The sequence below is a fragment of the Rana temporaria genome, chromosome 2, assembly GCF_905171775.1.
Source record: "Rana temporaria chromosome 2, aRanTem1.1, whole genome shotgun sequence".
Classification (NCBI taxonomy): Eukaryota; Metazoa; Chordata; class Amphibia; order Anura; family Ranidae; genus Rana; species Rana temporaria.
In genome coordinates, this window is record NC_053490.1 from 25,186,104 (window position 1) to 25,211,063 (window position 24,960).

At 48.2% G+C, this 24,960-nt stretch overlaps 1 protein-coding gene across 1 annotated transcript in view; it reads right to left on the minus strand.

Annotated features, from left to right (window-relative positions):
• LOC120928902 (prolylcarboxypeptidase) overlaps positions 1 to 13,135 on the minus strand; it is a 91,119-nt gene extending 77,984 nt beyond the window's left edge. Inside the window, exon 1 of the mRNA XM_040339968.1 lies at positions 12,983 to 13,135. Coding sequence (XP_040195902.1) covers positions 12,983 to 13,090 — 108 coding nt within the window. The 5' untranslated portion in view covers positions 13,091 to 13,135. The remainder of the gene's footprint in view (positions 1 to 12,982) is intronic.
• Between the last annotated feature and the right edge of the window lie 11,825 nt (positions 13,136 to 24,960).

A 24,960-nucleotide genomic window follows, 5' to 3' on the forward strand; every position in this document is an offset into this window, starting at 1 on the left:
CGAGTGCCAAGTACATTAGCTACACTAATCAGGAGAACAATGAGGGGCCCCCGGTACAAAACGGTTTTTATTTTCCCTCTAGTATGACATAACATTAGCAAAGTCTTATTGTTTACCCAATTAAAGGGAAACCCATAGAATTTACAGTAGGCACCCAGTTTTGGATTACTACTTTAATTGTTCATAGAGGAGTACGACTATCAAGTTTGTGGTGTTAGGCTCCATTCACATCTATGCGACAAAACGCCGGACGCTTCTGCCGCTAGAGGGGAGAATTCCTATTGCTGTCTATGGAGATGGTTCACATCTCATAGACGCCGAACGCCTGTAAAAAAGTCCTGGACCCTTTTTTTCAGGCGACATTGGCGTTCGCCCATTGACAGCAATGGGAAGAATCTTAAAAAAAAAAAAAAAAAAAAAAGACACACACTCGCGGCAAAGTACGCCGCGTACGCCGCTGTCGCATAGATGTGAATGCAGCCTTATTCATATTTTCGTTATTTTATCAATACACTATTGGATACATCAGACAGTGTAGTCAGCATACATGTTGAACTACAACAAGACACTTTGTGCACCACACAGGGAAGCCTGGATGGAAAAAGGGTCCGCTTGGTAATGCGCCCACTTTACAAAAAAAAAAAAAAAAAAGAAGAAGTTTTAATATTTTATTTCAAACTAGCATTATAATAGAAGGTAGCACTGCAAATACAGAAAACTGGATAGATATGGAATGAGTAAAATACTGTACCGTCTCGAGATTAGCCCGTCTCAACCTTTGACACAGAGGAACCCTTGAAATAACTTTGCGCAAAAAAATTGCTAGATCTACAACTCATGATGCATTAGTGAGATGGTCAGTGGGAAGAATGCGCCTTACACTTGGGAAGAATGACCCCCTTGCCAGGGGCGTTGCTAGGTGGCAAGAAGACCAGGGCCGGCACGGTTTTGGATCCGGGATGGTCATGGTGCAGGTTTTTTTGGCTGGGCAGTGGGGGGTAAGCTCACTTGCTGGTTGCTGCCTGGCTTACCATTGCCCATCAATTTTGAACACTAAACTCACCTACCTGACACACTGAACATTACACTGACATACATACACCACCTACCCGACATTACATTTACATTTAGTTTACTGCCTGTTGGACCTAGTGGCCTTTTTACCTTGCCATCACCCAATCGCTCCTCCGCTGGCCTGATCTCTCTCCATCGATCCGTGTGCCGCCCGCCCGAGCTCCGAGTGGGGATCATCTCAGTGATGTGGTGCGGCATCACGGTATTGCAATTCCTGCCTTCTGGAGCTTCGGGCGCCTATGATGGACGTCACACAAATCCCGTGGTCCCGGCATTGGATCAGTGGGACGTCCATCATAGGCGTTGGGCTCCAGAAGGTGGGACCAGCCTGCTATCGCACTCGGCCACAATCGGTGCGGCCGCACTCGGCAGGACTCTGTCTCGGCTCGGTGGCACTCGGGATCAGAACGGTCCCGGTGCTCGCTGCTAACAACGGCTAGCTAAATGCCCAGGACTCGGGGCTTTACGGGGACCCATTCGGGGCTCCAGCCCCCTAAGCCCGGGCCCAACGACGCCCCTGCCCCTTGCAAATAGCTAAAAAGATCATTGGTGTTAGTGGCAAGTTACTTATCAGAGAGACAGGAGCTGCTCATAGTACCTCTAGAGCAGTGGTTCGCAACCTGGGGGTCAAATGATGAATTTGCCAGGGGTCCCCGAATCCTGGGTTGTTCTTGAAGCCTGCAACGCTCTTCCTGCCTTTTTGTGGCCACCCAGCTGGGCTGTTCCTGGAGCCCGCCCACTTAGCCTCTTCGCAGCTGCCCATTCAGTTCACGGCATGGGGGGGGGGGGAGGGAGAGGCTAGAGGTCAGCTGATTGGTGAGGAATGTGAAGTGGGAGGGGCCCCTATCTCCTGATTCCGGCATAGGTGCCACTGCTACGAGACACCAAATTCGGAGGCACAGTGAGTAACGGAGTAAAGCGGAGTTCCGGCCACAATTTCACTTTTTATATATGAATACCCCTGTAATACACAAGCTTAATGTATTCTAGTAAAGTTAGTCTGTAAACTAAGGTCCGTTTTGTTAGGTTGTTACAGCATTTAGACACTTTATAAAATAGAAATTGACTGGGGCCATCTTAAGTGTGGGCATCATGAAGCCAGACTGTATGACTTCCTGGATTTCAGCCTTGCAGACCTCGCACATGCTCAGTGCTGCACAAGCAGTGTCAGATCAGGTTTCAGCACCTGTGCTGTCCAAGTCACATAAATCTTTGAGACTGGGGAGTGCACAGACTTCTGGAAAGTTACACCCACTACATTCCCAGGAGTCTGTGCGGCGTAGGTTAGGAAGCATTAAGCACCTAGGTGCAGGAAGTGGGAAGATTAACTATTCTGCCTAGCAACAACACTTTGAAAGCATCTAAAAAAAAATATTTTTTTTTCGTAAAGGACTAATGACATTTTTTTTTTTTTAAAACTACTGATGTAATGTTATATTTATGGGTGGAACTCCACTTTAAAGTTGCCATTAAAGTCCTCACAACAGTTCTCAGATCAGCAGGTGACCTTGTTCAAGAGCACCTAATCCACTCATCCCGCCATCCCACCACGAGTAAGAGAAGGAATACAAATAGAGATTACATGGAAGGGAGAGGAAAATAGGGGTGGAATAAAAAGGTAGACAAAGAACAAGAAACACAGCTAGGGAGAGGAATGGGGGAAAAATAAATAAATTAGGATAGAGCGATAAAAGGGAAAGAAAGGAGAAGAAAAAGAGTGGTCCTATTTCTGCAAGGGGAACCAGATATTTGACCCATCCGGCTTAATTCTTGCAGCTTCTAGGGCATGGGTCTTCAAACTACGGCCCTCCAGTTGTTCAGGAACTACAATTCCCACCATGCCTAGTCATGTCTGTGAATGTCAGTGTGTTACAAGGCCTCATGGGATGTGTAGTTCTACAACAGCTGGAGGGCCATAGTTTGAGGATCCCTGGTCTAGGGAAACGTGAAGAGCAACAAGTCAGTGTTTTTTTTTTAAACCACTTCCCTACCCACCCAGTATCAAATGACTTCCGCAGGAGGGATCTCCCATTCTGTGCAGGCGTCATATGACGTCCTGGACTTCCCGGCCACCTAGGGGGTGCACGCGCCCTCCACATCACTCGGGAGCCGGTGCGCATTCCCGGCGGCCGCGATGTTTGCCAGGCACCCGCGATTGCCGGTAATAGAGCCTGGGACGTGGATCTGTAAACACAGATCCACGTCCTGTCATGCGAGAGGAGACCGATGGTGTGTTCCCTGTACAGAGGAACACTGATCGGTCTCCTCCCCCTACAGTTAGAATCACTCCCTAGGCAACACATTTAACCCCTTGATCGCCCCCCTAGTGTTAACCCCTTCCCTGCCAGTGACATTTACACAGTAATCAGTGCATTTTTATAGCACCGATTGCTGTATAAATGCCAATGGTCCCAAAATAGTGTCAAAAGTGTCTGATATGTCTGCCACAACATGACAGGATAAGAAAAGAGAAAAAAGACACAAACACCACAGGAAATCATCCCCTGCAAGGGTTAAGATTTAGGGTACCAGAAAAGTGTCTTTACTTACCGGATCCCCACTCCACCAGCCCTCACCTCTTCTCCCCTGTGCAACATCTTGTGGACTGTCCTTTGACGTTCAATGAAGGGCTTTGGGCCACGCAATGTACTTGATGTTTGAGGATCAACTTCTTGACAGAGCATTGGGGAGACGAGGCTGAGAGGACCGGTCTCAGTCTGAGGGCCGGTTCACACCACAGAAACAGTCTGGATGCGTTTCTGCATGCACATTTGATGCATTGTGCCATGTTCTGAGCAGAACTAATATGCAGCATGTTCTACCCCATGTTCCCCCCCCCCCCCCCCCCTTCACCGGAACTGACTGCACTGGTGTGAACTAGGCCATCGGGACCCATTTAACCACTTAAGCCCCGGACCATTTTGCAGCTAAATGCCCAGGCCAGGTTTTGCGATTCAGCACTGCGTCGCTTTAACAGACAATTGCGCGGTCATGCGACGTGGCTCCCAAACAAAATTGGCGTCCTCTTTTCCCCACAAATAGAGCATTCTTTTGGTGGTATTTGATTACCTCTGCGGTTTTTATTTTTTGCGCTATAAACAAAAAATTTTGCTATAATAAATATCCCCCAAAAACCATATATAACATTTTTTTTTCCCTCAGTTTAGGCCGATACGTATTCTATATTCTACCTATTTTTGGTAAAAAAAAAAAAAAAATTGCAATAAGCGTTTATCGATTGGTTTGCGCAAAATTTATAGTGTTTACAAAATAGGGGATAGTTTTATTGCATTTTTATAAAAAAACATTTTTTTACTACTATTGGCGGCGATCAGCAATTTTTTTCGTGACTGCGACATTATTTCGGACAATTTTGACACATTTTTGGGACCATTGTCATTTTCACAGCAAAAAATGCATTTAAATTGCATTGTTTATTGTGAAAATGACAGTTGCAGTTTGGGAGTTAACCACAGGGGGCGCTGTAGGAGTTAGGGTACACCTAGTGTGCGTTTACAACTGTAGGGGGGTGTGGCTGTAGGTCTGACGTCATCGATCGAGTCTCCCTTATATAAGGGATCACTCGATCGATACGCCGCCACAGTGAAGCACGGGGAAGCCGTGTTTACATACGGCTCTCCCCGTTCTTCAGCTCCGGGGAGCGATCGCGACGGAGCGGCTATAAACGAATAGCCGCGCCGTCGTCCCGGATCGCTCCCCGAGGGAACCAGCAAGCAGCGGGGGGGTCCCGATCGGACCCCCCACCCGCTAGAAGGCAGGGACATATATATATATACGCCCATCTGCCTGTCCGTGCCATTTTGCGGACGTATATAGTCGTGCGGCGGGCGTTAAGGGGTTAATCTACTGTCAATGCTCTCTCTGCATCAAAAAAGATTGAACTTGCGCCCTCAGGTAAATCAGGTTGTGAGCTCATGCCACTTCCACTTGAGGTCGACTTTTCGATATATCGCAGACTCCGATAAGATCGCCATGGTCAATGCCATCATCAGCAGCCGATTGGACTACTGCAATGCTCTGTACCTGGGTTTGCCTGCTTGTACCATCCACAAGCTCCAGCCGATTCAAAATGCCACAGCAAGGTTACGGACCGTCGTGACTCCATCCCTTAGAGCCCTGCATTGGCTGCCCGTGAAAGAACGGATTTTGTTCAAAACTGGATGTCTTGTCCATAAGGCATTGCATGGATGAGGCCCAGAGTACCTGAAGGAAAACATTCACGAAGTATGCGCCTACCCGACCCCCTGAGATCAGCAAATCTGGCCAAATTGAACATTCCGAAATTCAAGGAGCTGAATTTTGGAACTCCTTGGCCCAGATTCACATACATCGGCGCATATTTATGCCGCCGTAGCGCATCTCTTTTACGCTACGCCGGCGCATCGCACAGAGGCAAGCACTGGATTCACAAAGCACTTGCTCCCACTCGCTCTTAAAGATACGCTGGGTTTCCTCGGCGTAAGCCAGTGTAGGTGAAAGTGGGCGTGAGCCATGCTAATGAGGTGTGACCCCATGCAAATGATGGGCCAAGCGCCATAGAAGTACTTAAAATGAACGGCGCGTGCGCCGTCCCGTGGCCGCATTCCTGTGCGCATGTTCAGAATCACGTCAAAACAACTGCCTAAGATACATCGAATCACTGCCTACGACGTGAACGTAACCTGCGCCTAGTCATATTCACGTACAACGTAAACGACAAAAGATACGACGGCTTGTGTTCCCTGGTTCATACCTTTGCATGAGTTGCGCCTCCTATATGGGGGAATAACTTTATAACGTACGACATACGCAAACCGCGTATACAATGCGCCGGGCGCAACTACGTTTGTGAATTGGCGTATCTCCCTCATTTGCATAGAAAATCTATGTGAGCGGCAAATGCGCCCGGCGTAAATATGCGCCCACGATACAAAGGCGTAGGCAAGTTACGTCGGTCGTAGGAAGCCTATTTTCAGGCGTATCTAGTTTTGTGGGCACGGCACATAGATACGACGGCGCATATTTACACTTACGCAGTGTATCTCAAGATACGTCGGCGTAAGTGCTTTGTGAATCCGGGCCCTTGCCTCTGAAACAGACTTGAGAATGACCTTCTGAGATTTTGGAAGGAATTGAAAACTGTACTTTTTGTAGTCACCTAACTTTATGGGGTGTGATGGACAGACCCTCAGGTCTATATGCTGTTATCCGGGTGTGTTGCCTTTCTTAAGGTCTTTTAAGGTTAACGTATTTGATTTTCCGCCTCGAGGCTGCCGGGTAAGACAGCGTAGGTTAAGCATTTTAATAAATAAATAAATAAATAAATAAATAAAATAGTGCACCCGTGGGTGGGGCTTACGACAGCAATCGCATGAAGGAAAAAAATAAAATAAAAAAGCCTGCCCATTGTTCAAAATTTGGTCGGTTCCTGCTGCCAAAATTTCAATTCCCCTCCCCCAGATATGTGCAGACGTCAATAGGCATCGGCAGCCTCCCAAAGAGGATGGAGGGGTTTGTTGGGGGAACTTATATGAATCCAGAAGCTCCCCAGATATCTTCCCTCCTTCTCCCAGAAGAATACAAGGGGTTCATTAATGCCCCCATTACTCGATCCCACGGTAAATTGTAAAAAGTATATGCCCTCTCATGTAAATCCATCACGTCGGAAAACAATGCAACTCCGCATCCTTTGAAAAGGTCTGACAAGGTTCCCCAACCACATTCCCATTGCTAAATGACAGGTCCCCGACTCTGGAGGTAATAAACACACAGCCGGGGATCCTGAGTGATGTCATTGACTATAAAAGATGATTACCAAATATGGTCAATGACATCACCCAGGACCCCTAGCCCTCTAAAAATCTAGCAATAGGAATGCAGCAGGGAGATGGCGGGTAATCATCGAGCAGCAGGTCATTGTGATGGATGATGTAATCGTTGGACCACGTGATTAATGATGATGGATTTATATTGGGGGGGGGGGAGGGGATAAGACTTACTTTTTAGTGTATTTATTAAAATAACTCCCTCCCCCCCAGACATCCATTTACTTTGACCACTCATTTCCCTGAAAGGGGGCAGATACCAGGGCTCCCCTTAGTCTAAAGGGGGCTTCCAGATGCCTACAAGTTCTCCCCACATGCATCCTTTTTGGGGGACAGAATGTGGGCACCCTACAACATGGAGACAGGGTACCTTGCAAGGAGAGGGGGGAAGCTTTGGCAACTTCCACCCATTACAACATTGAAAGACACGATGGGCCAGATTCACATAGGTTAGCGGATCTTTAGATCCACGTAACCTATGTGATTTAAGATCCGCCGCCGCAATTTTTTAAAGCAAATGCTAATTCACAAAGCACTTACCTCAAAACTTGCGGCGGCGTATCTTAAATCCCCCGGCTAGGGGGGAGTGTAGTATTTAAATCAGGCGCGTCCCCGCACCGATTTAACTGCGCATGCGCCGTCCACAAATTTTCCCAGCGTGCATTGCTCCCAATGACGTCGCTAGGACGTCATTGGTTTCGGCGTGAGCGTAACTTGCGTCCAGCGCTTTTGTGAATCGACGTACGCAAACGACGTAAAATTTCAAAATTCGACGTGGGAACGACGGCCATACTTACATTGGCTGCGTCTCATAGAAGCAGGGGTAACTATACGCCGGAAAAAGCCGAACGCAAACAACGTAAAAAAAAAAACGCCGGGCGGTCGTTCGTTTCGGAATCGGCGTATCTCCTCATTTGCATAATCGTCGCGTAAATAAACCGAAACGCCACCTAGCGGCCGGCCGGGAATTGCAGCCCAAGATCCGACGGTGTAACACAGTTACACCTGTCGAATCTTAGGCATATCTATGCGTAACTGATTCTATGAATCAGCCGCATAGATACGACCAGCCTAACTCAGGAGATACACCGTCGTATCTCTATGTGAATCTGGCCCTGTATGTGGCCCTGTGTGGTCTAGGAATGGGGGGCCACATGCTAGCTGTCTTCCCTTTCCTGGACACCAAAGCTGCATGCCTGGATAAGGGTCTGGTTACAATATTAACCACTTGACCACTGGGCACGAAAACCCCCTTAATCACCAGACCAATTTTCAGCTTTCGGTGCTCTCACAATTTGAATGACAATTACTCAGTCATACAACATTGTACCCATCTGAAATTTTTGTCCTTTTTTTCCCACAAATAGAGCTTTCTTTTGGTGGTATTTGATCACCTCTGCGGTTTTTATTTTTTGCGCTATAAAAGAAAAAAAGACTGAAAATTCTGTAAAAAAAAAAAAATCTAGTTTCTGTCATATTAGCAGGTTATTTCTCACACACAGCATATGCATACTACAAATTACACCCCAAAACACATTCTGCTATTCCTCCCGAGTATAGCGATACCACATGTGTGCGACTTTTACACAGCGTGGCCACATAGAGAGGCCCAACATGCAGGGAGCACCATCAGGCGTTCTGGAGCACCCAGGCCAATTCTGACATTTCTCTCCTACATGTAAAAATCATCATTTATTTGCTAAAAAAAAATACATAGAAACCCAAAACATTATATATGCTTTTTTTTCCAAAGACCCTAGAGAATACAATGGCGGTTGTTGCAACTTTTTATCTTGCACGGTATTTTCGCAGCAATTTTTTTGAACGCGTGTTTTTAAAAAAAAAACAGTTTTGTGCTTAAAAAAAAAAAAAAAAACAGTAAAGTTAGCCCAATGTTTTTGCATAATATGAAAGATGAAGTTACGCCGAGTAAATAGATACCCAACATGTCACCCTTCAAAATTGCACACGCTCGTGAAATTGCGCCAAACGTTGCTACTTAAAAATCCCCATAGGCGACGTATTGCAAGGTATTGGAGTATTGAGGGTATTGCGGAGTATTGGGGGGGTATTGCAGAGTATGGGGGGGTATTGCAGAGTATGGGGGGGGGTATTGCAGAGTATGGGGGGGGGTATTGCAGAGTATGGGGGGGGGTATTGCAGAGTATGGGGGGGGGGGTATTGCAGAGTATGGGGGGGGGTATTGCAGAGTATGGGGGGGGGTATTGCAGAGTATGGGGGGGTGGGTATTGCAGAGTATGGGGGGGTGGGTATTGCAGAGTATGGGGGGGTGGGTATTGCAGAGTAAAATAAAAAAAATGATGAGTGCAATACTCTGCAATACCCCACCCCATACTCTGCAATACCCCACCCCATACTCTGCAATACCCACCCCCCCAGGGTGGGTATTGCAGAGTATGGGGTGGGGTATTGCAGAGTATGGGGTGGGGTATTGCAGAGTATGGGGTGGGGTATTGCAGAGTATTGCACTCATCATTATTTTTATTTTGCAGAGTATTGCGCAGGGATGGCTGGATCTGTGACTGCAATTGTCACAGATCCAGCCCACAGTGCGGCGGCTGCTGCTGCCGCCCGATCCCCCCCCCCTCCCTCTCCTCTCACACTGTACCGAACGGTACAGAGAGGAGAGGGAGGAACCGGCGTCATTACATGACGCCGGTTTGTTTACAAGTGATCGCGCCGTCATTGGACGGCGCGATCACGTGGTAAGGAGCCGCTTCCATTGGCTCCTTACCGCGAGTGCTGTTGCTGCGGGTCCCGTAGACCCGGCGAGCACCGGCGATCGCGTGTGCGCGCCCGCTCGGGCGCGCACAACGCAGTCTCTGGGAGGACGTACATTGACGCCCTCCTAGAGTACAGGAACCGCTCTGTAGCCGTATTTTGGCTATAGGGCGGTTACCAACTGGTTAAAAAGAACCCACGCTTAGGTTTTCTCTCTTTAAAAAAAAAAAAAAAACACACACACACACACACACACACACACACACACCACACACACACACAACATTCAACATAGAGAGGGTCTTTTTGGTAGGTTATAGGGGAAACGCTGAAAATGCCCAAATTCTTTAAATTGAATGCTTGGGGGGGGGGGGGGGGGGGGATTCCCTAAAGATACACATACATGGTGATACAAGTGCAATGTAGTTCTATTTGGTATAATATATATATATATATATATATATATATATATATATATATATATATATATATATATATATATATATATATATATATATATATATATATATATATATATATATATATATATATATATATATATATATATATATATATATATATATATATATATATATATTAGGGCTGTGCAAATTAACTTTTAATTAATCGATTAATCTTTAATTTTTTTGATCGATCAAAATCTTTTTGATCGATTAAAATTCTTTTGATTGGTACTCGCCTCTCTGCCGGCTTCTGGGCCTTCAGGGAGTTCCGTCGGAGATCCGGAGACGTCGCGGACACCGGCGGGGCTTGCCGCGTCGATCTGAAGGGCTCCTTTGCTGTACCTTCATATCTGCATGCCGGCGGGACCTTACTATCTGCCACACGCAAGGGCTGTTACACTTCCCTCTATCAACCTGGGATTCTACAACCATCCACTGGGAGTTGTGATAGTTCCCTTCACGGGACATCTACATGCCGACGGACTGATGTTAACCTCTCCTCATCTGGATTCAGCAGTGGTATCGTTGTACACATTTTTATACCAGTATCATACTTAGCTACGTGTTTTTATGACTGCTTTTGCTACCGTTTGGTATTACTCGCACCATTTTTACAGTTTATGTAGCTACATCAATTTTATCTCCAGTGTAATATTTATTTGGTTACCTACTTGAAGACTATAAAAGTTTTAATGCTATTCCCATCGAGCGCTGCCTTTGTGTGTTTTTTGTATCCTGCTATCCATTTTTCCAGTGGTTGGTAGCTGCACTGGGAATCCGCCTGCAAGGAGGAGATCAGCTAAAAGTAGTTGGAACTTAACTGAGACGCAAAAAACTGGTCATTGTTCAAGGGACCTCTAACAACCTAGAAGACCCTGGCTACCATGGAACCCCAGTTGAGAACCTTTGCACTAATAGTGAACTGTAGATAACAATAACTACAGGTCACCATACATTAGTGCAGAGTTTCTCAACTGGGGTTCCATGGTAGCCAGGGTCTTCTCCAGAGGTTGCTAGAGGTCCCTTGAACAATGATCAGTTTTTTTGCCTCTCAGATAAGTTACCATTGATCTTCTAAAACAGGGGTGCCCAACCTTTTGAAGAGCGAGGGCAACTTAAGCGACTTGGTAAACAGTTGCGGGCTACAATGAGCGGAGTGGGTGGATGGCATGTCCGTGTCCACATATGCAGAGCGGACACGGACACAGCCCACGATACTTTTTAGCGGAGCGTATTGGAGGTAAAGTCGGTTTATGTCTGCCACTACTTAGAGGTGAATAGAGGGTCCAATTGGTCGGACAGACTGTGTGAACGGGGTCCAAGGCTGCTTTCACACTGATGTGCTGTGGTTTACCCGCACCACGGGGTGCAACACAGTGTACCTTTGGCTTTCCTGCACTTTGCAATAGACTTCAATTATATTTTGCAGGTTTGGCGCACTTTTAGAAAGCTCACCAAACTCGCAGGTAATAACAGAAGTCTATGGCCCATTGCAGGTAATCTGCTCTGCACCTGCGGATCAGTATGAAAGCATCCCAGTAACCACTGCAGAACAGATATGCCCATATATACACTGGCCCGGATTCAGGTAGATTTGCCCCTTATTTGCGGAGGCGCAGGGCAGCGATTCACGGAGCAGTAGCTCCGTAAATTGCGTGTGCGCTGTGTAAACTTGCCCTGCGTAAGGGTGCCTAATGTAAATGATGCCGTAGGGGGCGGGAATCATTTCAATTAGGCGCGCTCCCGCGCCGAGCGTATGCTCCGTCGGGAAACTTTCCCGACATGCATTGCGGCAAATGACGTCGCAAGGACGTCATTTGCTTCTAAGTGAACGGCGTCCAGCGCCATTCACGAATCACTTACGCAAATTACGTAAAATTCGAACGTCGCGAAGCGGGAAAGACGGGTATACTTTAGCATTGGCTGCCCCTGCTATTAGAAGGGGCAGCCTTACGCTAAACACGCCATACGGAAACGACGTAAATTGCGTACGCAGGGCTCGCGCAACATTGTGAATCGGTGTTAGTGTGCAATTTGCATACTATACACTGAGCACAATGGGAGCGCCCCCTAGCGGTCATCGCTAGAATGCAGCCTAAGATATGCGTGGCATAAGAGCCTTATGCCACGCAGATTTTAGGCTGCAGTCGGCGTTACGATGTTCCTGAATCAGGAGCATTCGTAACGCCGGGGCAAGTAAGCAATTGCGCTGTGTAACCTATGGTTACACAGGCGCAATTGCTACTTGAATCTGGGCCATTGTGATTTTAGTAATAAACTGACTTTTAATAACAGTCTTCTATTCCATCCCAGAGCAGGAGGTCGTGGGCCACATCAGAGGGCTCCGCGGGCCACTGGTTGGGCACCCCTGTTCTAAAAGATAAGGTCACATTTGGGGGGGGGGGGGGGGGTAATTATTATTATGCATATATTTTTGCAGGGAAAATTATATTATTATTATTAGCAGAGGCTCCCCGAGACTGAAACGTTACTTCGAGGGTTCCTCCACATAAAAAAAAGGGGCTCTTCTAGGAAAAAATAAAAATTCACACTTTCCGTAGAGAAGGTGGCACCTGTACTACACTAACTAGAAAACGCCAGCGCCCAATTAGAGTCAGCTGAGGCCAATCATCTGCTGACTATCAGGAAATAAGCCACAGGGAAAGAAAAAGAATCAAATATCAGCAGACAAAAGAAAATAGAACATCTTGCGAAACACAGAAGACGCGAGAGACTCGTGACCGGCTGAGACGTCACTTTAACCCTCTGAGAGTCATAGCAGCTTAAAATAATCACTTTGCCAACATTTAAAGTGATGTGATCAATGCTCTCCCCTTCCCATCCTTATAGGTTGGTGCTTGCAGAGTGGTCACCTACCTTCTGGTCAAAGTAATATGTTTCATAGGTGGGATCAGAGCACACAAGGGAGACCCCCAGGTAGGTGCAGATGAGGAGAAGCCACCATGATCCTGCTGGAGATGCCATGTCTGTGTGACAAGCAGGGATTCCCTGGCTGGGTATAAACCATAGAGGGGAGGGACTTGATTGGGGAGGAGACTGTCGCTTCCCTTTTCTTTAACCTATTCACTGCCACAAAGGCTCAGCTGTTACAGTGTCGCTCAATTCACTCCATCAACGTTAGCTTTTTGTTGCGTTTTGATTATTTCTTTAGTCACGCTCAAGTGAATCACTTTAACGTCTTGTTGCAATCGCACTAATACAGCTACAATCATCTCTAAAAATCTGCTATCACTTACAATGATTGTTTGCTCGCTTCGCAATATCTTGCATTTTTTTTTTTGGTAGAGTTCATGGGTGATTTTTATGCGCTTGATCACGCAAGAGATGTCAGATAGTGGGAAAATGTCCGAAATCAATTGCATCCTGTAGCAATTTTCTTCCCCGATCTTTTTGAATGTGTACTGTGGTGGGGTGAAACATAGCTAGATTCAAAAAGCTTTACGCCGGCGTATCAGTAGATACGCCGATGTAACTCTGAATCTGCGCCGTCGTAAATGTAAGCGTATTCTGAAAACCAGATAAATTAGGCTAAGATACGAGCGGCGTAAGTCTCCTACGCCGTCGTATCTTAGGGTGCAATATTTACGCTGGCCGCTAGGTGGCGCTTCCGTTGAGTTCGGCGTAGAATATGCAAATGCCTAGATACGCCGATTCAGAAACGTACGTGCGCCCGGCGCATTTTTTTTTACGCCGTTTACGTACGGCTTTTTCCAGCGTAAAGTTAGTCGAACAAATAGCTGGCCTAGTCATTGGCCCAGATTCAGAAAGCAATTGCGCCCGTGTAACAATGAGTTACACGGCGCAATTGCTTAGTTGCTCCGGTGTAACGAATGCTCCGGATTCAGGAACCTCGTTACACCGGCTGCAGCCTAAAATCTGCGCGGCATAAGGCTCTTATGCCTCGCAGATTTTAGGCTGCATTCTTGCGTGTGCTCCCATTGTGTATCAGCGTGTAGTATGCAAATTGCATACTACCACTGATTCACAAGCTTGCGCGGGCCCCGCGCAAGCCAGGTACGGAGTTTCCGTACGGCTACTTTAGCGCAAGGCTGCCCTTTCTAATAGCAGGGGCAGCCTGTGCTAAAGTATAGCCACGCTCCCGCGCCGTGAAATTTGAATTTCACGGCGTTTGCGTAAGTGATACGTGAATGGCGCTGGACGCCATTCACGTTCACTTAGAGGCAAAAGACGTCCTTGCGACGTCATTTGCCGCAATGCACGTCGGGAAAGTTTCCCGACGGAGCATGCGCTCTCCGCTCGGCGCGGGAGCGCGCCTAATTTAAATGATTCCCGCCCCCGGCGGGATCATTTAAATTGCGCTCGCTTACGCCGGGCAATTTTGCCGGCGCGCCCTCGCAAGTCACGGAGCTACTGCTCCGTGAATCGAGGGCAGCGGCGCTAATTTGCGCGGGCGCAGGGCAAAATCGTTGCCCTGTGCCCGCGCAAATTAGGAGCAAATCTACGTGAATCTGGGCCACTGTTAAGTATGGCCGTCGTTCCCGCGTCGAAATTTGAAATTTTTACGTAGTTTGCGTAAGTTGTCCGTGAATGGGGCTGGACGTCATTTACGTTCACGTCGAAACCAATAAGTCCTTGCGGAGCAATGCACACTGGGATATGTACACGGACGGCGCATGCGCTGTTCGTAAAAAAAATCAATCACGTCGGGTCACCAATCATTTACATAAAACACGCCCCCTTCATCCTCATTTGAATTAGGCGCGCTTACGCCGGCCCCATTTACGCTACGCCGCCGTAACTTAGGAGGCAAGTGCTTTGTGAATACAGCACTTGCCTCTCTGATTTACGGCGGCGTAGCGTAAATACGATACGCTACGCCGCCTCAAAGATGCGCCCGGCTACCTGAATCCAGCTAATAGAGTGGAAACTGCGAGTCAGGCCTTCTTGTCCAACATCAGTGCCTCACCTCAAAAATGCACTTCTGGAAGAATGGTGAAACATTCCCATAGACACACTCCTAAACCTTGTGGACAGTCTTCCTAGAAGAGTTGAAGCTGTAAAGGGCGGGCCAATTTAATATTGAACCCTACAGGCTAAGACTGGGATGCCATTAACCACTTAAGGACCCCTTCACGCCGATATACGTCGGCAGAATGGCACGGCTGGGCACATCCACGTACCTGTACGTGGCCCTTTAAGCCCAGCCGTGGGGTCGCTCGTGGACGCGACCTTGTCCGAAGCTCTGTGACCGCGGCCGCGGGACCCGATCGCCGCCAGTGTCCTGCGATCGGCCCCCGGAGATGAAGAACGCTGAGAGCTGTGTGTAAACACACCTTCCCTGTTCTTCGTTGTGGCACTGTCATTGATCATGTGTTCCCTGTTATAGGGATTAGGGAAACACGATCAATGACATCACACGTCCAGCCCCGCCCCTCCTACAGTTAGAAACACAGGTGAGGTCACACTTAACCCCTTCAGCGCCCCCTGTGGTTAACTCCCAAACTGCAATTGTCATTTTCACAGTAAACAATGCATTTTTTTAGAATTTTTTGCTGTGAAAATGACAATGGTCCCAAAATTGTCCGAAGTGTCCGCCATAATGTCGCGGTCACGAAAAAAATCGCTGATCGCCGCCATTAGTAGTAAAAAAAAAAATATTAATAAAAATGCAATAAAACTATCTCCTATTTTGTAAACGCTATAACTTTTGCGCAAACCAATCGATAAACGCTTATTGCGATTTTTTTTTACCAAAAATAGGTAGAAGAATACGTATCGGCCTAAACTGAGGAAAAAAATGTTTTTTTAATATATTTTTTGGGGATATTTATTATAGCAAAAAGTAAAAAATATTGGTTTTTTTTTCAAAATTGTCGCTCTATTTTTGTTTATAGCGCAAAAAATAAAAACCGTAGAGGTGATCAAATACGACCAAAAGAAAGCTCTATTTGTGGGAAAAAATGGACGCCAATTTTGTTTGGGAGTCACGTTGCACGACCGCGTAATTGCCAGTTAAAGCGACGCAGTGCCGAATCGCAAAAACTGGCCGGGTCCTTTTCCTGCATTTTGGTCCGGGTCTTAAGTGGTTAAAGTTCATGTGCGTGTAAAGGCAGGTGTCCCAATACTTTTGATACTTTAGGCTCTAATAGGCTTTAAAATAGGGTGGACTCGGGGGGCTGAGCATTGCGTCCCAGAGCCCACGCAGTTGTGTTGCATCAGCGAATGAATATTCGCTGTTGCAACACTGATCATCCTCCCGGCCAATTGGGAAGCGGGTCTAAAGGTTGCCCAAAGGGTGGCGGTAAAGAGCTGAAAAAACACGTAGTTTGGCATATGTTGGCTGAAAAAGTTCTGCCGTTTGTATGTAGAACAAGTTCACGGCCAACGTCCCTTCGGACAAAAATCCACGGAAAAGTCCGATGGATATCCGATCATGTGTATGAGGCTTTATACTCGTCACCCGTTTGGCTGAAAAGACAGGCGAAGGCGATCCTATTGGATGCCTAGGGGGAGGGGAGGAGACGCATGGCAGAAGCTGCTGTGATCTCAGAAGAGAAGAGGACACAGAAGACACTGCCAGATGCCCACCGCAGCCTGATGTGCCTGTCGATCCCCGATGCTGTGTGCCCGCCGATCCCCGGCTGCTGTGTGCCTGCCGATCCCCGATGCTGTGTGCCCGCCGATCCCCGATGCTGTGTGCCCGCCGATCCCCAATGCTGTGTGCCCGCCGATCCCCGATGCTGTGTGCCCGCCGATCCCCAATGCTGTGTGCCCGCCGATCCCCGATGCTGTGTGCCCGCCGATCCCCAATGCTGTGTGCCCGCCGATCCCCGATGCTGTGTGCCTGCCGATCCCCGCTGCTGTGTGCCTGCCGATCCCCGATGCTGTGTGCCCGCCGATCCCCAATGCTGTGTGCCCGCCGATCCCCAATGCTGTGTGCCCGCCGATCCCCGCTGCTGTGTGCCCGCCAATCCCCAATGCTGTGTGCCCGCGGATCCTTGCTGACGATGGGGTAAGTGCCAGTGGCCGGCAGACAGCGGGGTGGTTTGAGGTGCCGCAGGGGGTGGTTGTTTGCCGCCTCCCCCAAACAAAAAATCCACCGGTCACCAGAGACATCTCATCCAGATGTATCTAAAACGCTGGACTTCAAATTTCCAACCCCCCACTTTCCTTTTCTGGGGCACAGCACCGGGGATTGGAGAGTGGGCAGAGACAGAGGGGTAGGGATAGGAGGGGGAAGAGGAGTAAATTGAGCCCTCTCTCATCTGTGTGTGGGGGGGGGGGGAAGGATATTTAGTGCTGGGATTGGACAGTGTGAAAGAGTGTAACAGACACTCTCGGCTTAGACAACTGCATGCAGCAACCCTGTTAGAAAGTCATAGTCCAGTCTAAATAATGTGTCTGGCTTTCAGGCCATCTGAAACCCGGACGAATGATTCCAAACCCGAACTGTCCGGGTGAATCCCGGACAGGTGGCAACCCTAGGCACGGGATGCCCAGGCCATGGCTTATTGGGCACTGACTTGGCAGGAGTGATAGCTTGCTTCTGGGATCGGTCAAAACCTAAGTTCAGCTAAACCCATGCTGGACCCTACAGAGACCAAAGCTCATTCCCACCATGTGCAGAGAAAACACCAAGGGCCAGATTCTCGTACATTTCCCGCGGCCATAGCGTAAGCCATTTACACTCCGCCGCCCCAACTTACTGGAGCAAGTGCCGTATTCCTCAAGCACTTGCTCCGTAGTTTGCGGAGGCGTAGTGTAATTGGCCCGGCGTATCCCCGCGTAATTCCAAGAGGGCGGCTTGTATTTAAATTAAGCGCGCCCCCGTGCCGTTCGAACTGCGCATGCGCTGGGCTTAAAATAGCCCAGTGCGCATGCTCCAGTTCTCGACGGAAAACGTCAATGACGCCGACGTGTGCGTCATTGACGTAAAGTCGTATTCAAGAACGACTTAGGAAAACAACGTACCCGACGGGAAAAGACGACGCGGACCCGACGCCATACTTAACATGGCATACGTGGGACTGGCGTAAGGTTACCCCTCATATAGCAGGGGTAACCTTACGCTTACCTTACGCGACGCGATTTGCATAAACAAATGAGACCTGAACGTAAACGCCACCTAGCGGCCGGAGGCGAATTACATTTAAGATCCGACAGTGTAAGTGACTTACACCTGTCGGATCTTCAGCGTATCTATGCGAAAATGATTCTAGGAATCACTCGCATAGATACGCGGGTCAAAAAACAGAGATACGACGGAGTTTCCTGAGATACGCCGTCGTAACTCTTCTGAGAATCTGGCCCCACAACACAGCCGAGAGGTGCAGAAAAATCCAGGCAGTCAATTCCTGCTGAACACCAGCAGATGAATAGCAGCCATACACGCACTTAGTTGTATGTTCAGTAGAGCAGATGGGGAAGTGATGAATCAGGACAGTGTTGTGGGAAGAAGCCGCGTCACATGCTGGGGGTCACATTATGGCAGATGGAGATGATGACTACCACCGAGCCCCAACTGAGGGTCTGCATCCAAAGGGAACCTGTCACAATAATGATCCGACCCTCACACTACACCATTGCTGCTAAATGTATCTGATGAGCCAGAAAGAAAAATGAGGCGCCTGCAGATTCGGCATTTGTGCTTGATGACTTTTCTATTGATATCAGCCCAGCGGCACCCACATTGATGCGTCACAATGCGCATAAACACGTCATTGCAATGCATGATGAAAATGTGCAACACACTGATGTGCATGACATGCTTTTTGATATGCTTACATTGATTTCAATAAAAAAATGCATCAGGCAGAAAACATATAGGGGCAGATCCACAAAGAGTTACGCCGGCGTATCTATTGATACGCCGCGTAACTTCTATTTTGCTCCGGCGTATCTTTGTTTTGTATCCACAAAACAAGATACGCCTGAAGCTGGGCTAGATCCGACTGGCGTACATCTTAGTACGCCGTCGGATCTAGGGCCAGATTCACAAAGAGATACGACGGTGTATCTACAGATACACCATCGTATCTCTGACTTACACTGGTCCTATCTATGCGCCTGATTCATAGAACCAGTTACGCATAGATAGGGCCGAGATCCGACAGTGTCACACTGTGTTACACTGTCGGATCTTTTTTTTGATTTAAAAATGGCGCCGGGGGCGTTCCCGCTGATTTACACTGACTAATATGTAAATCAGCGAGATACGCGAAATTCACGAACGTACGCGGACCCGACGCTGTGTTCTTACGTCGTTTCCGTAGCGCGGTACCTGTCGTATACTTACCCCTGCTAAAAGCAGGGGTAAGTATTGTTAAGTATGGCCGTCGTTCCCGCGTCGAATTTGAAATTTCCTACGTCGTTTGCGTACGCCGATTCACGAACACGCGCGTCGCAAGTCCCGCTCACGTCGCAAACACTGACGTCCTATTGACGTCAGTGGGAGCAATGCACGCCGGGAAATTCCCCGGACGGCGCATGCTTATTTAAATCAGCGCGGGAGCGCGCCTGATTTAAATAGTACACTCCCCCAGCCGCGGAATTAGAATTCCGCCGGGGGAGTTAGGATCCGCCGTCGCAAGTTTGGAGGTAAGTGTGTTGTGAATTTGACACTTTCCTCACAAACTTGCGAGGGCGGATCTTAAAACACATAGGTTACACGGATCTAAAGATCCGCTAACCTTTGTGAATCTGGCCCGTAAGGTGCATATTTACGCTGGCCGATAGGTGGCGCTTCCGTAGAGTATGCAAATTAGCTAGATACGGCGATCCACGAACGTACGTCCGGCCGGCGCATTTTTTTACGTCGTTTCCGTAAGGCTTTTTCCGGCGTATAGTTACCCCTGCTATATGAGGCGTACTCAATGTTAAGTATGGACGTCGTTCTCACGTTGAATTTTGAAATTTTTACGTTGTTTGCGTAAGTCGTTCGCGAATAGGGCTTTGCGTAGAATGACGTTCACGTCGTAAGCATTGGCTTGCTGTGGGTTAATTTCCAGCATGCGCACTGGGATACCCCCACGGACGGCGCATGCGCCGTTCAGAAAAAACGTCATTTACGTTGGGTCAAGTAAAATGAACATACAACACGCCCACATCTTTAACATTTAAATTCCGCGCCCTTACGCCGGCAGATTTATGCTACGCCGCCGTAACTTTAGCGGCAAGTGCTTTGTGAATTCAGCACTTGCCTGTCAAAGTTGTGGCGGCGTAGCGTTACTACGATACGCTACGCCTGCCGAAAATTACGATACGCTACGTGGATCTGCCCCTTAGTTGCAATTCCAGCCTTAAAGTGGTAGTAAACCCGCTGTCTTTTTTATTTTTTAAACCTGAAAAGCAAAAGCCACTAAATTAAATTATGGGCACTGATATGGCGGCACTGATGGGCACCGATGAGGTGGCACTGATGGGCACCGATGAGGCGGCACTGATGGGCACTGATAGGCGGTGCTGGTATGCTGCACTGATGGGCACTCATAGGCGGCACTGATGGGCACTCATAGGCGGCACTGGGCACTCTTTGGTGGCACTGATGTGCACTTATGGGTGGCACTGATGGGTACTTATGGGTGGCACAGATGGGCACTGATAGGTGGGCACTGACCATAGATGGGCACTAAGAGGTGGCACTGGTGGACACTGGGTGGCACTGATGGACACTGAGGGGTGGCACTGATGGCAATGCTGGGCATCATTTCAGTCAGTGCCCGTGTTGCCAGTCAGTGCCCATTTGTGGGCACTGATTGGCATCGATTGTGTTAAAAAAAAATTATTGTTTTCTTCCCCCTATTTTTGCTCTATTGAGCACCGGGGGGCACTCCCTGGTGGTCCAGTGTTGGCATCCGAGGGGGGGCTGTCAGACGCGAGTGAGGAAGAGCCGATCAACGGCTCTTCCTGTTTACATTGTGATCAGCCGGGATTGGACACGGCTGATCACGTGGTAAAGAGCTTCCACCGGAGGCTCTTTACCGAAATCGGAGATGCAGGGTGTCAGACTGACACCCCGCATCACCGATCACCGTGCTGCGCGCCCCCACGGGCGCGCGCCAGCTTGTAATCCTGCAGGACGTCAATAGACGTCCAGTCAGGATTTCACAACCACTTCCCGGATGTCAATTGACTATTGACCGGGCGGGAAGTGGTTAAAGTGGTAGTACAGAGTATACTACCACTAAGCCTCATACACATGATCGGATTATCCAACGGGAATTGTTTGATGACAGGCTGTTGTTGGAAAATCCGACCGTTTGCACGTTCCATCAGCATAGGTATGCGTAGCCTATTGCATTGGGGTGTGCGCCTCAAAGCTCCAACACATATGCGTTTGTGACATATTAAAGTGATTGTAAACCCTTACAGTAGGGTGACCAGACATCCCTGATTTCCGGGGACAGTCCCTGGATTGAGGACACTGTCCCCGGACCAAGTCTGTCCCCAGTTTTGTCCCCAGATTGAATTTGAACAGGGGCAATTTCAAAGACAGTGCAGAATAATAAAAAAAAAAAATCTGAATTACACTCACCCATTCAGCCGCTTTTACTAGCTTAGGGCAGGGCTTGACAAATTTGCTTGAAATCTAGCTAAAAAAGTTAGGAGCCAGGAACGTGCCCGTCCTGCCGAGCTCGCGCGCAGAAGCGAACGCGTACGTGAAAACGGTGTTCAAACCACACATGTGAGGTATCGCCGCGATTGGTAGAGCTAGATAATTCTAGCCCTAGACCTCCTCTGTAACTCAAAACATGCAACCTGTAGAATTTTTTAAATGGCCTATGGAGATTTTAAAGGGTAAAAGTTTGTCGCCATTCCACGAGCGGACGCAATTTTGAAGCGTGACATGTTGGGTATTAATTTACTCGGCGTAACATTATCTTTCATAATATAAAAAAAAATTGAGCTAACTTTACTGGTGTCTAATTTTTAAATTAAAAAAAGTGTAGTTTTTCCCAAAAAAGTGCGATTTGTAAGACCGCTGCACAAATACAGTGTGACAGAAAGTATTGAAACGACCGCCATTTTATTCTTTAGGGTGTTAGAATAAAAAATATATATAAAGTTTGGGGGTTCTAATTAGAGGGAAGGAGATGGCAGTGAAAACAGACAGGGGAAGCTCCATTAGCATTGCTGGTTGTCTTGTCATACCAACGGCCACCACAGAAGGAAGCATAGGCCTGCAGAAGACCGCAAAGCCGCGGCCTCAAATACCGGCCAGCGCGGCCCGACGCGAACGCGCGGCGGGGGCGCACGGAGACACATGATACCCCAGCTGTGCCGCCCCAGGAGCCAGGTCGCTAATTCAAGTCGCAATTGCGACCTGGCGCCTGGGGTTTGTCGAACCCTGGCTTAGAAGGGTGTATTTTTTTCCATTATCTGTGCCCCTATCTGATGATCATGTGCTAGGCGGAGCAGAGGGAATATTGCTTCAGTTTCGGGTGCATGCCCATTCAGCTCCGCTCGCATGTTTTTCTGCCTTGGCTCAAATCCCGGACAGCCGCCTGCCTGCTTATCTCCTTGCCTCCCTGGCGGAGTGATCTTCCTCCGCTTCCCACCCTGTAGTAGCCGGGGCCCGGAGTGTGAGACTCGACAGGCTGTGAGGCGAGCGGCGGCAGTGACGGGCAGAGAGTTGCTGATTGCCGCCATTACTAGTAAAAAAAAAAAAATGTCCCCGGATTTCATTTTAAAAATCTGGTCACCTTACCTTACAGACCACTTAGACCTACAGGTAAGCCTATATTAAGGTTTACCTGTAGGTGCAAGAAATATCTCCTTTAACCTATATGGTTAAGGAGATATTTACAAGAAAGACGGCACCGATGTCTACGGCGTATGCGCGCCGTAGACAACGGCGCAGGTGCACTGAGCATGCTGTTTCTGAATGGGATTGTGCCCTGATGGCTCCCGCGCGTATGTGCCGGAGCCGCGATACAAGGAACTCACTCCGGGAGAGATGGCGGCGGTGGAGGAGAGGAACGAGGACTGCTGCGGGGGCTTCGTTCTCAGGTAAGTAATTCATAATGAGCTAGTATGCATACTAGCTCATTATGCCTTTGTCTTGCAGGCAGGGCTGCCATCAGGAAGTTTGGGGCTCCTTACACAGCTTCAGGCATATTGGCCCCCTGAAGCAGGGGGGGGGGGGATTGGTGCCGCGAATTGAGAAGCGGGGGGGGCGCGATTTGAGAATTTGTGGGTTTGCTTCCTCTCTAACCGGCTCGTCATCCTGAAACAATGGTGTGTCTGGGAAGCAGGAAGAAGAGGGACAGGGACAAGAGGGGAGGGGTGGCATATATTGGTACCAATCCCCTGTATTTTCCTCCTGTGGCAGCTGAATGTCAGCGGGCGGGAGAGGAGGAGAAGCCTACTTTCAGCTGCTGCACAAGAAAATACAGATCGGTTCCACAAATTTCCACCCCCGCCGCCTATACTGTCCAGGTTCTGGGGGTCCGCAAGTAAGGATCGTAGCTTACCTGTCACCTGCCCATGATTGACGGATTGCCAACTCCAGGATTAGGGTGTGCCCAGGCACACCTGGCACACTCCTTGCACACGTATTTTCCGTGGACAAATGTGGGATAGCATGCTTTAAAATTGTCCGCCAAAATTGTGTGTTGTCGATTTTCCGATCATGTATACACAAGCCCATGGGACAAAACTCCAAAGTACAAACAAACATGCTCAGAAGCAATGCTCACCATAACACATTAGCAGAAGTTGCCCAAAGGGTGGCACTAAAGAGCTGAAAAACCACATAGTTTTGTGTTTGTTGGCCGACAATTCTTTGTCTTTCCTGGCCAACACCCTTCAGACAAAAGTCCTACGCTTTGTCCGCAGAAAATGCGATCGTGTGTATGAGGCTTTAGAGCTTGTTCACGCCACACCATACAGAAAAAAAAAACACATATATACATTTTTTCAACGCTAAAAACGCCTCCCACTCTGCTCTACCACAGCACCTCCTACCTACACTTCACTTCCCCTGTTAACCCTGTCATGACCGCCCTACGCAGATGTCATTACATTCTATTGCTCCGGGCTTTTCTGGAAAGAGAACACAAGACTGGCATTTCTTCTCAACAAAAGGTGACAGCCTTACCAGGAGTGTGGCTCTCTGTGTCATTAACCACTTAAGGACCGCCTCCTGCACATTTACGTCGGCAGAATGGCACGGCTGGGCACAGGCACGTCCAGGTACGTCCTCTGCTAGTGCCCAGCCGTGGGTCGCGGGCGCTGGAGTCCCACGATCAGTCCCCGGAGCTGAAGAACAGGGAGAGCCGTATGTAAACACGGCTTCCCCATTCTTCACTGTGGCGGCGGCATCGATCGTGTGTTCCCTTTTATAGGGATACACAGTCGAGGACGTCACACCTACAGCCACACCTCCCTACAGTTAGAAACAGACTTGAGGTCATACATAACCCCTTCAGCGCCCCCTGTGGTTAACTCCCAAACTGCAATTGTCATTTTCACAGTAAACAATGCATTTTAAATGCATTTTTTGCTGTGAAAATGACAATGGTCCCAAAAATGTGTCAAAATTGTCCAAAGTGTCCGCCATAATGTCGCAGTCACGAAAAAAATTCGCTGATCGCCGCCATTAGTAGTAAAAAAAAAAAAATGAATAAAAATGCAATAAAACTATCCCCTATTTTGTAAACGCTATAAATTTTGCGCAAACCAACCCATAAACGCTTATTGCGATTTTTTTTACCAAAAATAGGTAGAAGAATACGTATCGGCCTAAACTGAGGAAAAAAAGTTTTTTTATATATTTTTTGGGGGATATTTATTATTGCAAAAAGTAAAAAATATAGATTTTTTTTCAAAACTGTCGCTCTATTTTTGTTTATAGCGCAAAAAATAAAAACCGC